Below are 15,557 nucleotides of genomic sequence, written 5' to 3'. Positions count from 1 at the left end.
ATAAAATCTTTGTCCAGAATTTACGAATTAAATATATTACACATTTTTTGTTTTTATCGGGTAATCTTCTCGAAGAATTTAGATTTGATTAAAGCTGCATTCAAAGTGGAGACGTATCCGTTTTTTTACATCCGTTCCGTCAAAAGTCGATCTCATTAAAAATGATATATCCGTTCATAACGCTTCCGTTCCGATACCTTCCGTCTTAAAAACCGACCCGGCAAATTTTTGAAGTCGATACATTTCGACTTTTTGATCCGATAAATTTTGTAGAGCTGTTATTAACGTAACTTATAATTTTATAAAAATTGAAAATCAATATATATATATATATATATATCATTTTTAATGAGATTGACTTTTGACGGAACGGATGTAATAAACGTATGTGTCTCCGCTTTGAATGCAGCCTAAAGCAAATCAATCTTAGAACTGTAAGATTCTCTGAAGTTAGTTCTCATCTTTCTGAGGGCATGGTTCTGACGAAGGCTCTTACATCTCGATTATCAAAGTTTAGAATTTAGATTCGTCCAAAGAAAAATGGCATAAATGGGAAACTAAGCTTTGATTTTATTTTGGAGTTAAATGTAAATAAAGTTTCAGACGAGTTATTTTACCTTATATACATATATATATATATATGTATATAAATAATTAATAATCAAGATAATGAGCTCACTACAATAAATAGGTGGACCTTTAGAAATACGTTTTAAACTATCGTTATTTTTAGTTTATTCAGCATCGGATATACATTTATAAAATCGATTTGAAGATGTATAAATAATTAATATTACAATTCAATTATGTTATTAAAAATTAGATAGGAAATAAAGAAATAAATGAAAAGAATATATTCGAAAACTGTTTTTCCCATTTCTGTAAACGTGGATAATAAACAAGATATCAAAATTTTTATTACATTTTTTTTTAACCTCACCCCCTATTAGTTGCCGCAAATATCTCCCGGAGCTGTTTTAAACAAATTATTACTCCTCTAATTTATATATTACTATTTTTTTCTACACGCAAAATATATTTTATAGAAAGGCATCTAATTGTCGGAATCATAGCTTATCCAAATTAAAGGTGGTGGAAATTTATATTTTCTAGCTATTCGATTTGTTAAAAATTAGGTCTTAGGGGAGTTGAATATTAACTGACCCAGTGAGGCCTTAGGTCCAAAATTAAACTAAACGAAATTAACATTTTATGATAAACCATAATAATTCGATAAACATTTCAAATAATTTTTTTTATTAAAAATAATAACCATTTATATTTATTTTTTTTTTAAAAAACAACTTTGAAAAAAAAAATAAATAATTCAAACGGAGGCTCTAAGCAATAATAGAGAGTTTTAATCACAAATGGCATCCCAGTATATCAAATCTAAGCACAGGGTTTTGGGCTTCGACGACATCCTTAGAGCTGGCCTGCATAGCCATCGCTCTACCCATCATCTTACTCAGGTACTTATTAGTTCCCCACACGTTGGTGTTTATCGAATGTAACTGTAAATCTCTCGGGAACCATTCTAAAACGTGGACCCGTATCGCTTCGGCGGTGAAGGGGTTGGGCGGATACTTTACTCTAGCCCTGGTAATATCCATGGCCTTGAGGTCTTCCACTGTTCTGTAACTCTCCCCCGTTTCTAAGGCGCTGAATATCTTTAAAAATTACAAATAGTCGATGTAAGCCATAGTATATGATTTAATATTGATTCATTTATTATCTAGTTTAACTGTGATAACATAATTTCGAGTCCTTAAATTCTACCAATTAGTTAGTATACAATGTAAACATTGTTACACATTTCTAAGATATTACAAATACGTAAACTTATATTGGAATAAAGTTTAAAATTATATTATTATTAAGATAATTAAGTGTAATTTCTATATACTATATATATATATTTGAAAAATTGAGTTTAATATTTAAAAAAAAACGAATTTAAAACAAAGTTCATATAAAAAACTGACAACTAAACGATTATAAAAAAAATATAGCGCACATTCTATTATAATAATTCTCAAAAAAAAAACGTCGATCAAATTTAGCCAATAGTGTTCTTTTAAAATATATTTGTCCAATGAAAATGATTTTAGCGTAATCGGTCCAATGGCAATCATAAAGAACACAGGTGGTAACCACCCCATTTTAATGAGCTATTATTCATTGTTAGAATTTGATGAATGGTCTTGAAAAAATGGAATATATGTGATTTATGGTATCTTAACCTTACCCTTATGATAGCAATTCTCGAATCTGCCATCTGAGGGTTTTTTCCAAAAAAAAAAATCCTTGAAGTAAAGAAGAAAATTCTGAATCCCCGTCATTCTTGACGGGTTATCATCTAGTATTTATTTAAAAGTTTACAAAAGTAATATAACTGAATTAAATAAAATGGTATGTAAATTTTGTTAAGGCTGTGACCTAAAATATCAAAAATATAATTAATAAACTTTAAAAAAAACGATAAATTTTAAAAAAAAAATAAAAAAAAATCACTTTTGAATAAATATAAAATTGTTCATCAAATAACTTACGCAAAAATATATAGAAAAATTCAAAAAAAAAAAAAATTACATTAAAAATTATATTCTTAATATATAAAAAAAATGAAAGTTGACCTATCAAATACAAACGATTTTGTAAATAATACCGTTAGTCTAAACAGAAGTAGTGGCGTGAATACCGGCTCGATTCAAACCGGTTTTAATAACGGCCAACTCGATGTTTTATATCCGACACGGTTTAACAGCTGATCCATTTTTAAAATCTGTTTATGAGATCAATTTTTTTTTTTTTATAATATTAATTTTGTCTTTAATTCTCTACACACGATAATAACTTAAGAAACGTTGGTTCTAATAAAGAAAAATTGATTCTCATAAACCGATTTTAAAAATCGATCAGCTGTTAAATGGTGTGGGATCGGATCCACTATGAATGCGGCCTTAAAGATTTGGTTCATAAGTTGACACAAAGGTATGGACATCTATTGGCAAAATGTCGGGGCTAAGACAAGATTTTTCCGGCTAAAATATTGAGTTAGCGGTTTTTAAAAGCCGGCTCAACTCGAGCCGGTTAACAACGCTAACCGAAGTGTTGTTTTTCTCATCTTTCGTTTACCAAATATTTAAGTTATTATCGCATTTTTTTTTACCTTAAATTTTAATCGATTCAAAAGATTTAAAACATAGATTTTTTTTTTTAGAATAAATATTCATCCCTTCAAAATATAACGGCTGTTTCAAAAATGGATTTATTCCTAACATATAGATTCGTTTGAACACGGGGGTGCTGAGCGTTGTTAAAATGTCCGTTTATGGTTCGGTTTTTAGATTTAAGATTTCAGGCCAAAACAAATATCGTATAAACATCTCGAGATGCAAAATAAGAAGTCCAAATCTTCTCCGCTCCGCCATGTCTATGGAGCGAAATCTCCGGGCTTACATTATAATCGGTCCGTTTTTAATAACCGCTACCCAAGTCGGGCCGTTTTAACGTACACGGAATGTATCTTGGAATGAATGAATGACTACCCATTCATTTCGGGTGTATGTTAACGTCAACGTGTTTTCAACTTTGAATCACTTTTTTGAGCGAGGTTTTTTTTTAAAAAATTTAAAAATCAGATTTTTCCGGAAATATTATTCCAGCATGTTCTAGAGTTTTACGGCAAAATTGTCTGAACATATGGTAGATTGAAAACATTTCCGGTTAAAATTTAAAAAAAATTTGAAATTCAAAAAAAGGCGCCCTAAAAAATGATATTAAAAAGTTGGAAAAATAACACATTGACGTTAACGTGTTTTCAACTTTGAATCACTTTTTTGAGCGAGGTTTTTTTTTAAAAAATTTAAAAATCAGATTTTTCCGGAAATATTATTCCAGCATGTTCTAGAGTTTTACGGCAAAATTGTCTGAACATATGGTGGATTGAAAACATTTCCGGTTAAAATTTAAAAAAAATTTGAAATTCAAAAAAAGGCGCCCTAAAAAATGATATTAAAAAGTTGGAAAAATAACACATTGACGTTAACGTGTTTTCAACTTTGAATCACTTTTTTGAGCGAGGTTTTTTTTTAAAAAATTTAAAAATCAGATTTTTCCGGAAATATTATTCCAGCATGTTCTAGAGTTTTACGGCAAAATTGTCTGAACATATGGTAGATTGAAAACATTTCCGGTTAAAATTTAAAAAAAATTTGAAATTCAAAAAAAGGCGCCCTAAAAAATGATATTAAAAAGTTGGAAAAATAACACATTGACGTTAACGTGTTTTCAACTTTGAATCACTTTTTTGAGCGAGGTTTTTTTTTAAAAAATTCAAAAATCAGATTTTTCCGGAAATATTATTCCAGCATGTTCTAGAGTTTTACGGCAAAATTGTCTGAACATATGGTAGATTGAAAACATTTCCGGTTAAAATTTAAAAAAAATTTGAAATTCAAAAAAAGGCGCGCTAAAAAATGATATTAAAGAAGTTGGAAAAATAACACATTGACGTTAACGTGTTTTCAACTTTGAATCACTTTTTTGAGCGAGGTTTTTTTTTAAAAAATTCAAAAATCAGATTTTTCCGGAAATATTATTCCAGCATGTTCTAGAGTTTTACGGCAAAATTGTCTGAACATATGGTAGATTGAAAACATTTCCGGTTAAAATTTAAAAAAAAATTTGAAATTCAAAAAAAGAATATAAAAAATAATGATAATGATTAAAAAAATCAATTATAAAATATTAATTTTACGATGTCGTTCTTGGCTTGATCTATAAATTTGAACCATCTTCTGGCACCGCTCCTGAAAGTTATCCTGTATTTGGTGACCAATCTTTTACACGTGTCACACGAGACTTATTATATGTGTAAAATCGTGATATTATTTAATTGTGTCCCCAAAAATAATTTAAGAGTAGCATTTTCTCCAGTATCATGTCGGAATATGGAATTCATAGAGATTCGCAATTTCTCAATTTTGATCCTTTAAAGAAGGAAATTCTTGCGTTCAAAAAAAAATCTAATTTGACCGAAAAATAACAGGCATAATAAAAGGCTCCGAAGAAATTGACACTATAATAATAAAGTGAGTGAGTGTTTCTATAACCCCCCGTGGCTTGCCTTAATTTATTCAGATTACTTCCCTACTGTTGGGAGGACTTAGAGAAGGAGTTGTTCTTATAATAAAGAGAATCCAGGGCCACAATTGATAACGTAATTTGAAGTTTTCCTGTGTAGAAAAGTTTGTTGGCATTCTTATTTCAAAAAAAATCGGCTTAATTTTGCGAAGATGGGCCTCTGCATAATTGATGTGAGTTCCCATATGGGATGAGGGGTTGTAGAGATCGTTGTTTAAGTTATGAAAGTAAAGTAAAAAGTAAAGTAAAGTAAAGTAAAGTAAAGTAAAGTAAAGTAAAGTAAAGTAAAGTAAAGTAAAGTAAAGTAAAGTAAAGTAAAGTAAAGTAAAGTAAAGTAAAGTAAAGTAAAGTAAAGTAAAGTAAAGTAAAGTAAAGTAAAGTAAAGTAAAGTAAAGTAAAGTAAAGTAAAGTAAAGTAAAGTAAAGTAAAGTAAAGTAAGAAGTAAGTAAAAGTAAAATAAAGTAAAGTAAAATAAAGTAAAATAAAATAAAGTAAAGTAAAGAAAGAAAGAAAGAAAGAAAGAAAGAAAGAAAGAAAGAAAGAAAGAAAGAAAGAAAGAAAGAAAGAAAGAAAGAAAGAAAGAAAGAAAGAAATGATTTCAAAATAAGAAATTCCTTAAATCTTATGAATTCCATGTCCCAAAATATTAATAAATTGGGATCAATTTAATAATGACTTTTCAACAAGTTAATATAAATTCAAAATACTATATAGCTACTTTTCTTTTTCTCGAGTCCACCCCTAGTGACGAATGCTCTGATAAGGGTCGGTTCTGGGAAGTTAATCTCTATCACGTGCTCGAAAGGCATTTTACCCTTGCTTCCTTCTTTTCTGACACCCTTTTTACCATCTTCCTCCGTTACTTTAATACCAGCCGTTTCCACAGTGTTGAAGTTCCAACCAAAGCTATTGTCGTATTTCACGAACTCGATGGGTCTGAGATGCGTTTCCTTCAAGGTAGGTTGGAGTGCATTATACACGTAAACGCGCTTGGCGTGGGTTCTAAGCCACATGTTTTCTATGTGGCCCAACTTTTTTCCGTTGCTCTGTAACTTCGATAGAGCCGCGAGTTGTTTATTCATAGCTCTAACACTGTAAGAATCGGCATGTTTTACCCTTCCCAAAGGAAAAAAGTCTAAGAGAACAAAGTTATCAGGGGTCAACCAATCTATTAGACTGGAGTTGTCGGCACTGTGACACTGAAAACCTTCGGCAGAGGGTGGGTATGCTTTAAATAATTGATAAATATATTCATTATCCTATAAAACAAAATTTTTTATTTTACTTTATTAAATCTTGTAGTCGATGGAATAAATTTAAAAAAAAATGTCCGCAATAGTTGTAATAGGGTTGAATGTTTATATATAGCATAATTTTATAATTTACTATATCACACATTCTTATATTATATCTTAACATAGAATGCCAATTGATTCATTGTTTTGTGAACCAATTTAAAGGGGTTATCAAAATTTTCGGGTTATTTATTGTTGTCATAGAAGAAGATATCTTTTGCTGATAAATATATTCAAAAAAAATTCTAGATATCGTGATTAAAAATATTGATAGGTGTCACTTCTTTCGCAATCTATCCCAAAAGTGTAAGGTTGGCATGTACACGTATACCTCTTTGGCGGCATAAAATTTTCGCAGTACGCGTTATTCTGACAGACCGATAAAGTACACTCGTTAATGTCTTTTACGATAAAAAAATATAAACTTATCAATTTTTTATGTATATATATGTGTAAGCGGAAATGTGTTTTTTTTTCCGGCAATGTGTTACCTATTTTGAGCGCGTTTTTTTAAATTTAAAATTTTGAATTTTACCTGAAGTGTACTCCACCATGTTTCCCTATCTTATGAATTGGAAAATAATTTTTACCGATGAAATTTGAATCATTTATAATCTATATAAAAAAATAAATATGAAAAAAAATTTAATATAAATTATATGAAGTTTTTCAAGTTCGCGGAAAAATTGTTTGAAATTCATAGGGTAAATATTCCGAACATGACGGCATACATTTCCGGTGAAAATCAGATTTTTAAATTTAAAAAAAAACGCGCGAAAAAATAAGACATTGCCGAAAAAAACACATTAAACGCGAAATTGTAAATATTTGGAAGAGTTCCCTCTTTTTCTGATATCACCTAGAAATCATCTGTGAGGGGAGTTTGAGCCGCTAATGTTGAATCCTAGGCTAAATTTGGCCCATAAAATTCTAAAGGGTGGGGGGTGACCAAGTATATGAAATATGAAATTTACACGCGAATGCAAAAAGAATGTCAAATGGTAATATAGATGGAGCAAATAAACTTATATTTTCAGACAAACCAACTTTCTCCTATATTAACTAAGAAACATCGCTACTATTGAAACAACTTTACCCCGCTTTTAAATAACCTCTTCCCACAGTTCTATATCAAGGTTTTATAAACTTTACTATAATGACATGTAAAAACTCATCAAATTCTCCAGAGCCCGCTAATCGCCTTAACCTCAGAGGATTAATTGCTAAAATTATAATAGAACTTATCAAAGATGATGCCATCAACATTATATAACCTCTGATCAACTATGTTTCGGACAAGCAAGTTTGCGAAATTGAGGCTCACACTTTAAGAATTTATATTAGAAACCCCTCAGCTGACTTAATTTTCAAAACCCCTTAAATAGCCTACATAGTATCTTTAACTTTTCCCTGCTACTCTAACTATATTGCATCCCGATTAAATCAAATTTGGGTTATTTTTTGTAATTGATTCTAATATCACCATTTTATTCCTAAAAAAAAAAATAGGCAATTCCAAATGATTGTTTAACAATAGACATCTTATTGTTGATCCTTCAAAACAACCGATTATATGATACTTTATACATTTAAATAAAACTGAAACCTTTGTCGCAGAATCTTCCTTGCCAACCTTTGTAACATTCGCATTTAAAGTAATCTTCTAGGCCACTGCCTACCGGAGTGACAACTGTAGATGAAGCATTGGCAGTAGAAGGAGACACACTTGAAACCGGCTGAGAAGGGTTACCTGAAGATAGATCCACGCAATCTCCATTCGAGCCACAAAAGTCCACCCCTATATAATACGGATTGCATTCGTCCCGCGTACCTTTAGATATAAAATTTACACAAACTGACATTTCAGCCTGAAAAATGAACGAAAAACAACCAATCTATTAGAGTATCTTTCTTTCTTTTATCCCTATAAATTAATAAAAAGTCTTTGCAATCAAAATGCCAGACGATGGAAAGGTATATGGCGCAGGTTTGATCTGGACTAGACTGAAGGTCTTACAACCCGCTAAGCCCTCAACAGCTTATGCCGGTCCGTTTCAGATCTTTTGGCGCGAGCACTGCAAATCCGTGAGAAAATTCTGGTCGGGCTAGCTTTTTTTAGGATCGGGGATTTTTTAAAAGTTTCTCTTACACATATCAAAATACAATATTAATCAGATATTCGCTCTATACGAGTTAAATATCGATTATTGATTATTTCATTTAAACCTCAAATAGGTATAATTTAAAGTCGGGAGGAGGTGGGTTAAAAATAGACATTTAAAATTAAATTTTCAGTAGAGATCCTGAGAGGCCAACCCGCCGGAACCCGACCCGAACGGGTTTCGGCGAACGGGTTTCGGGCCGGGCTTTATATTTTTTAAAAAAAATCGGGCCGGGTTAAAAAATAAATTGTGCCAGAGCTTGAAGAATAAGAGCCCTACCTAGACTGCCGATACATTCATTAAAAGTGTATACAATATAAAAAAAACAGCTGGGGACGCCATTTTGGTTTACCCATATCATTATTTAAAAAAAAATTAAAAGAGATGTCAATTTATTACTGTGTTTGACGCAAAATTTGATAATAATTACCATATGGGTTACCAAAATGGCGGATCCAGCTGATTTGCATTCAACGACGCTTTCAAAGGCATTATCATGATGCATCGTCAGTCTAGGAATTATTATATGTCATTGGCCCTACGCAAATCGCTAATTTGCAGTACTCAATTGTGCAACTTCGGTTAGTTTTATACGAGACGACTATGAGGTTTATCATAAAAATACAATAGCCGCCATTTTCAAATAGGATACGATATACTCAACCGTGTTTCTCGTTCTTAAACTCCCCTCGTCTACAATTTTTTATAATATATATTATTTTTTTAAATCGAAGAATATTACTTACTCTCGCTAGGAGCGAGCGGTGGTAACTTCTTGTAAATCTTTATCCTTGTTTCTAACGAATTTCTCCTATTTAAAAATTTTATCGAATAAAAAAAATTTAAAAAAAAAACTTAAATATTGCGGCTCTCGAAGCGTTTAAGTTATTTCCAGGAGAGGCAGAACGTTTTTTTCATAGCGTTTTTTAAAAAGGCACGTTTTCCGCCAAATTATTTTATTATATGTCCAATGAAAGGTAGATAATTTGTGAAAATTATAACTTATTTCGTAAATTTAATAATCATTTTTTGACTTTATTCGTGTAATAACTTCTCATTCGAATCAGATAAACTTATTTAAATATATGGAAAATAGACAAAAAAAAATTATTTTGTCGAATTGATTTATTTTGTGTAATAAGTTATATATTTTTTAAGGAAAATGGGTGTTCATCACAATCTCTACCAGATACCATTTAATCGTAAATATTAAAGGATAAACGAAAGGGCTTGATTTTAAATGTATATTATTATAAGGGGGAAAATTTTTTTGATACGTGATAGACGTGATTTATAGTGCTTATGGCTCTCTATCTCTGAAGGTTCAACAGAGCTACGCTAGGTGTTCCTCATTTTCCATCTAACTGGACTAAATTCAGTTGGATGAAAAAAATTAAAAATTCTGAGGAGCCCTCAGCTGCGTTTGTGGGCAAGCCGCGCATACTCGGAAGCAACAAGAGTCCGAGAACTGTTATTTAAAAACCTCCAATAGGTTGGAGGGAAATAAAAAGAATATACCCCCCCCCCCCCGAGAACTTCAGTATTAATTTAATTACCTTACGGGTGGGGAGGTGGCCTGATTTTTAAATTATATTCCTTTTAGTGTAAGTCTTAAAATGATTACTAATCGATATTGAGAGATGAGATTTAATGTTCGTATCAATTTAATTTTCGATTTTATCCTAAAAAGAACAAAAAAATTTAATATAACATTATTTAACTTCCGGTGAAATAAGGAATGTTTCAATTTTTGATATTCTAGTTAAGATTAAAATGGCTGAAAAAAGTAGTTTTAGATTATAACCTTTTAATCCTTACATTCTATTTTTTGTATAATCGAATTTAATGATTGATAACTCTTCTCACTAATGATTGATAAATGTCAAGAAGTAATAATTCGTCATAAATTAATGATTTTAACATATAATAATTCTTTAGAAAAACCCCGTAAAATAGTTTCGGAAGGCTTGCCTCATCATATTTTTACCCTTCCTATCAGCGCTCGCCCATTCCTTCATGTGCCATTCATCGGTATTGAACACGAGCGGAGAATCTGGGTCCCAATCGTCACGCTTTGTGCTGACCCTTTGTCTAGATCTGGGAAGGTTTAAAACGCCTTCCTCGTTTCCGCAACTTTGTAAAATGAATATTTTTTGGGGGATATTTATTTGAGTTAAGTTTGTAACGTATAGATTATTGCTTTTTCTCCAATTTAAAATTAAAAAATTCTAAAAAAAGGATATGCACAATTTAAAGCTTGGATCGGATATTTACATTGCAAGATACAATTTCAAATTTGTATCGTTTTGTAACTTATTTCACAAAAAATTCTAGTAATACCTAGTAGTTTAAAATAATATTTTCATCTTTACTACATGGATCTTTTCTTAGATACGATTTGGTAATTGCTAAAAAATCGGTTAATTACACGTAGCCTACAGGTGCTTATTGTAGAAAACGCCGCTAAGTAGCATTCAAACGAAATAAATGGATTTATTTAATGCCGAGTTAGTATTTAAAAAAAAAAAATCACAAGTGGAGGGGGGGGGTGGGTGTTATTTTAGCTTTAAAAAAACAGATTTAAACCGTTTTTGAGTTAGCTAAAAAATCACCCAAAACGTCCATAAAATAGATCTACCAAAGGGTGGGAAGATATACGCTAATATCAGTAATTAGAAAGCGGGTATATCATTAAATCTTTCTTACTTTATTTCTTTTTTTCTGTCACCCCCAGCCCAGCCCCACCTCCCCCTCCCCCTCACCCCTTTTATCCACTGGCATCTTTTCCATCTAAAAATAAAAACTACTCAACTGTATAATCTTCAAATAAAAATATACCTCGTTATACGAATTTCACTCAATAACAAAATCCATAAATAAAACAAATTAGGATAATGGAGTAAACAGTGGAATTTTCATTTCCATTTTAAAAAAATTCAAATTATGTTAATAAAAGATTTAAGAAGAAAGCTTGATATATAAAATATATAATTTTTCTAAAATCAATTTTAAGCATAAAAACACAAATTAAGTTGCAAATATTGATTGATTATTTACTTAAAAATAATAAATTATCGATTGTTGCCTGATCAAAAAAAATATCAATTGATATTCTAATTCTTTTCAGAATTATCTTTTAATGTGAAAATTGTGAAATTTATTTTCCTATGGGAATAAAAATCAAAGTATAACGTTAACTTTAGCGTGGTAATTGATAGATTATCTCAAGGAATTACAATTCGCAAAGTTAGGCATCCAAATAGTCTAGTAAAATAACATTCCAATCTTGGCCATTATTTTGCAGCATATATTTATATCAATGATGTGTGTGCGTACATAGATTAGCGATTCGTTCATAAAATTGTATTTAAGTGTCCAGACATAGAAATCAGCTGTAGCGCCATTTTATGTTTTGCACGACGATTAAAATGAGATTAATGTGCATTTATAATGATAAATATGCTCAATTAGTTGTAATGGTAACCTAAAAATAACGCTACAGCTGACACTCCTATGTACGTAGACTTTTAATTGATGAATTGACAATCTATTAGTAATTTATATATATATATATCACAATACTACATTAATACATTCTGATATATACACACTCCGTTCTTAAAGCAATACCATGCGAATTTGTATCTAACAAATAAAAATTTTTGTTGTTTTGCTCTAGCTAGATTTAAAAACCGGAAATGGAAATTAATTTTTCAAAACGCGCTATGTTAGTTTCCTTAGAAGGCCCCGTGAATTCTTGGATCTCCTCCCTGAAGATCAACTCTGAAAAAATAATACAATGTATTTAAGGTAAACCGTCAGCTACCTCCCAGCCTAAACAGCCTATGGAATCACTATTGTAACTCATACGTTAATAATCAATCAGAGAAACATACAATTAGGTTATAAACCGCTATAAGAAATATACCTAATTAAATTCATAGCAGAAATTCAAACAATGCTATAAATGACACATTGAATTCTAGTATTCAATTAGCCATATAAGATATATGGCAAATAATTATATTTTTTTTAAAAAAATTACCTTATATACTAAATTGAAACAAGGTCAGTATATTAAACTATTTCTTAAGAAGATTTTTTAATATTATCCCATATTTGAAGATCACTACAAATCGACTCCTAGCAGTTGTATATATAATAAAGACGTTCTGGGGGATGAAGTAGGTACAAAAGTATTGCAAAGTTGCTATTTTCAATTTTCATTTTTATAAAACTCTTTCACATTTCTTAACTTTTATTCTCACCTAAAAGCATAAATTATTGGACATGATTTCTCATGAGTTTGGGTTATTGTTTAGCAAGTTGTTAAACTATGACAAAAATTTTTTAAACCTTTTTTTAAAAAAACCGACTGTCTACCCATTTTCACTATAACTATAACCAAACCCTTAACTTGGTTAAGAGATTGGTTTCATATTTAAAAAAAAATTAATTCCACCGGAAATCACCTGATATCCTTCATATTCATATTTATAAACGAAATCCTTTGAGCCCCCAAATTACAAATAATTTTCTATAAAAATAGGGACTTTTCTATTTTAAACCTCTCAATCAAACTATGAATATCATTAATCTTATTTGACTATGCCCGTCTTCGCGATCTTATTATAATTTAAAAAAATTTATCGAACGACAAGTATAAAACAATATATATAAAGATGTAAGAGTAAAAATCAAATATATTTAGTATCTTTAATATGATTTGTTGATATTCTACATTATTATTGGTTTAAATTCTTTTGATAAATGGCTTTTTATTATTATTAATCTTTTTTTTTTGAATTGGCTAAAATTTTGTTTTTAACAATTTAAACACTTTAGCATGTTAAATATATATCGTGAATATGGCGTACGCTAGATTAAATTGTATTATTTTTTTTGTTTAAATTTAATTTAAACATCTTTTTACTTCAATTTTCCTTTTTCACTTTGGGTTAACTTATGCGTTTTAAATATTTAGATAAAATTAACTTTATTTCAATAACATTATATATGTTAGCGGCATTGGTGGTTTTTCCGGAAGTGTGTTATTTTTTCAACTATGAATAGCAATATTTTCTGTCCTTAATAACGTGGGGCCTTTTTATTCCGATGTGGATGCCTATTCTCCATTCAATAAGTCTTAAGGTTTAAAAAATAAGATTTATCATCAAAGCACTGGGTTTAAAAGTTAAAATCAAAGCATATTGTCCCCCAAAAAAACTTCCAAAAGTAAAATTTTATCACAGTAGTAATTATAAGTGTTACTCCATTTATATACCACCAACCTCTAAAAAACTTCTAAAAAAATAAGCCTAAAACAAGAAAAATTAACTCCTTTAAAACCATATTGTACTTTTTATCACATATTTAAATTTGTTCAATTAAGATAATTGAAGTCCCTTAAACCCATACCTTACTGTCTAATCTTTGAATTTGTTTAATATCTAACTATTTATTGTAAAATAACTTTTATAAAATCACTTTATTGAATTTCACCCCTCTTGTTTCTTTTTAAATGTAAATAAATTTTCTTTATATGTTTCACAATTCAAAATTAACTTTAATTTTATAAATTTATTTATTTAGAATTTAATTAAGTAAATAATTAGTATATATAAACAATTACTCATTTCTATATTCAAAATTTTAACATAAACATCAAAACACCTTACCCGTCACTTTTTAACTTTCAATCATTGAAAATTCTAGTTATACGTCATCAACAGAGATGAGATGACACATCATGGATCACCGATAGGGGGTGAAAAGGCCATCGAAACTTACTAATCCCTTAATAATTTGTCTAAATAAAGCATATTATTTAATTATCTCCCCGCCTGTCAATCCTTTCTTAATCAAATACTATTTTAATATACCCAAAATCATCAACTCCCTGAGATCCTCGTCGAACTACAGCAGTCATGGGCCTCCTTAAAAATCTCTTAAACTTAAAATTTCCCAATTAATCCTAGCTTCAAGTCGCCCTCCCAAGAAGTTTGTTGGTATTGGTATCCGATCCCCGCTAGAACTTTCCCTTTTAGCCTATATCACATCTCGCCTGGCTGCTCACTTTATTATCAATAATGTATCCACTCTTATAGATCCTGACCTTTCCCACCTAACTTTTCGGGACAGCAATTACCAATCTACCCTATGCCGTCCTGCTTCCAGCATTCAAAAAAATGGAATGCTCCTTTGATCGCCCGTTCCTTTGAATATCTAGAGGTCCTTTGACAAAAATCCCAATAACATAATATTATATGTAAACTCAGGCTATGAATAGTTTGTAGCCATCTCAACTTCCAATCTTGATCTCCTCATGACTGGCGAACAGCTACATATAACCATAGCCCATCGTCGGCTCTAATGTTGTAGTTCCCTTTATTTATATCGATTGTTGCCAGCCAATTAAATCGAAAGCTCACCATCCCTTGCACTGCAAGTTCTCCCGACAACCTCGTCATTAATCTATAACAGTCCTTAAAAAGTTATCAATTAGCTTTACAAATGAAAACGTCATACGCCAATGATATATCACTCATATCCTAGACTAATGGTCTCCCGCTTACTTGGGACTCTACTTGTGTCAATGTTGCAGCAAAGTCCAACTTCTCATTTTCTGCCAACTGGCCTCACTAACGCTGTGTTTATACCAATTGTAACCAATACCCTAGGCATATTCGGAAATGAGGCCCTCAATATCATTAAAATATTAGATAAAAAATGAGACAGATCTCGGAGGGCCCCAATAAAAGATTTTACCTTCGTCAGCAGATTTCTCTTGTAATCTACCAGTCCAATTTTTTAAGCATTCACTCTACTCTAGGGTGATATGAACCCTTTTTTAATATATTTTTTCTTATATATTTTGTATGTTTTTCTTCATAGGTTATATACATATATTTTTTTATATATAATTTTTATCATATCCTTATTTATTTTTTAA

General features: G+C 30.4%; 1 protein-coding gene across 1 annotated transcript; it reads right to left on the bottom strand.

Annotated features, from left to right (window-relative positions):
- Positions 1 to 1,364: 1,364 nt before the first annotated feature.
- Positions 1,365 to 15,075, bottom strand: LOC135924546 (uncharacterized). The gene is made up of 8 exons (XM_065459608.1): positions 14,957 to 15,075; positions 10,550 to 10,738; positions 9,352 to 9,416; positions 8,050 to 8,274; positions 6,725 to 6,844; positions 5,867 to 6,376; positions 4,763 to 4,866; positions 1,365 to 1,670 (listed from the first exon to the last, which is right to left on the bottom strand). Exons 1-8 carry the CDS (start codon positions 15,073 to 15,075, stop codon positions 1,365 to 1,367), a joined length of 1,638 nt encoding a protein of 545 aa, XP_065315680.1.
- Between the last annotated feature and the right edge of the window lie 482 nt (positions 15,076 to 15,557).

This window comes from Gordionus sp. m RMFG-2023, chromosome 2 (genome assembly GCF_954871325.1).
Source record: "Gordionus sp. m RMFG-2023 chromosome 2, tfGorSpeb1-WG-v2, whole genome shotgun sequence".
Lineage (NCBI taxonomy): Eukaryota > Metazoa > Nematomorpha > Gordioida > Chordodea > Parachordodidae > Gordionus > Gordionus sp. m RMFG-2023.
Note: the sequence above shows the minus strand (reverse complement) of the source record. Positions and strands in the feature narration are given on the sequence as shown.

Coding starts and splice junctions, on each gene's coding strand:
- LOC135924546 (XM_065459608.1), bottom strand. CDS start 15,075: ATGACGAGGTTGTCGGGAGAACTTGCAGTGCAAGGGATGGTGAGCTTT. Junction 6,845..8,049: donor AGGAAGATTCTGCGACAAAG/GTTTCAGTTTTA, acceptor TTATCGTAAAAG/ACATTAACGAGTGTACTTTA. Junction 4,867..5,866: donor TGGACTCGAGAAAAAGAAAA/GTAGCTATATAG, acceptor ACATATAATAAG/TCTCGTGTGACACGTGTAAA.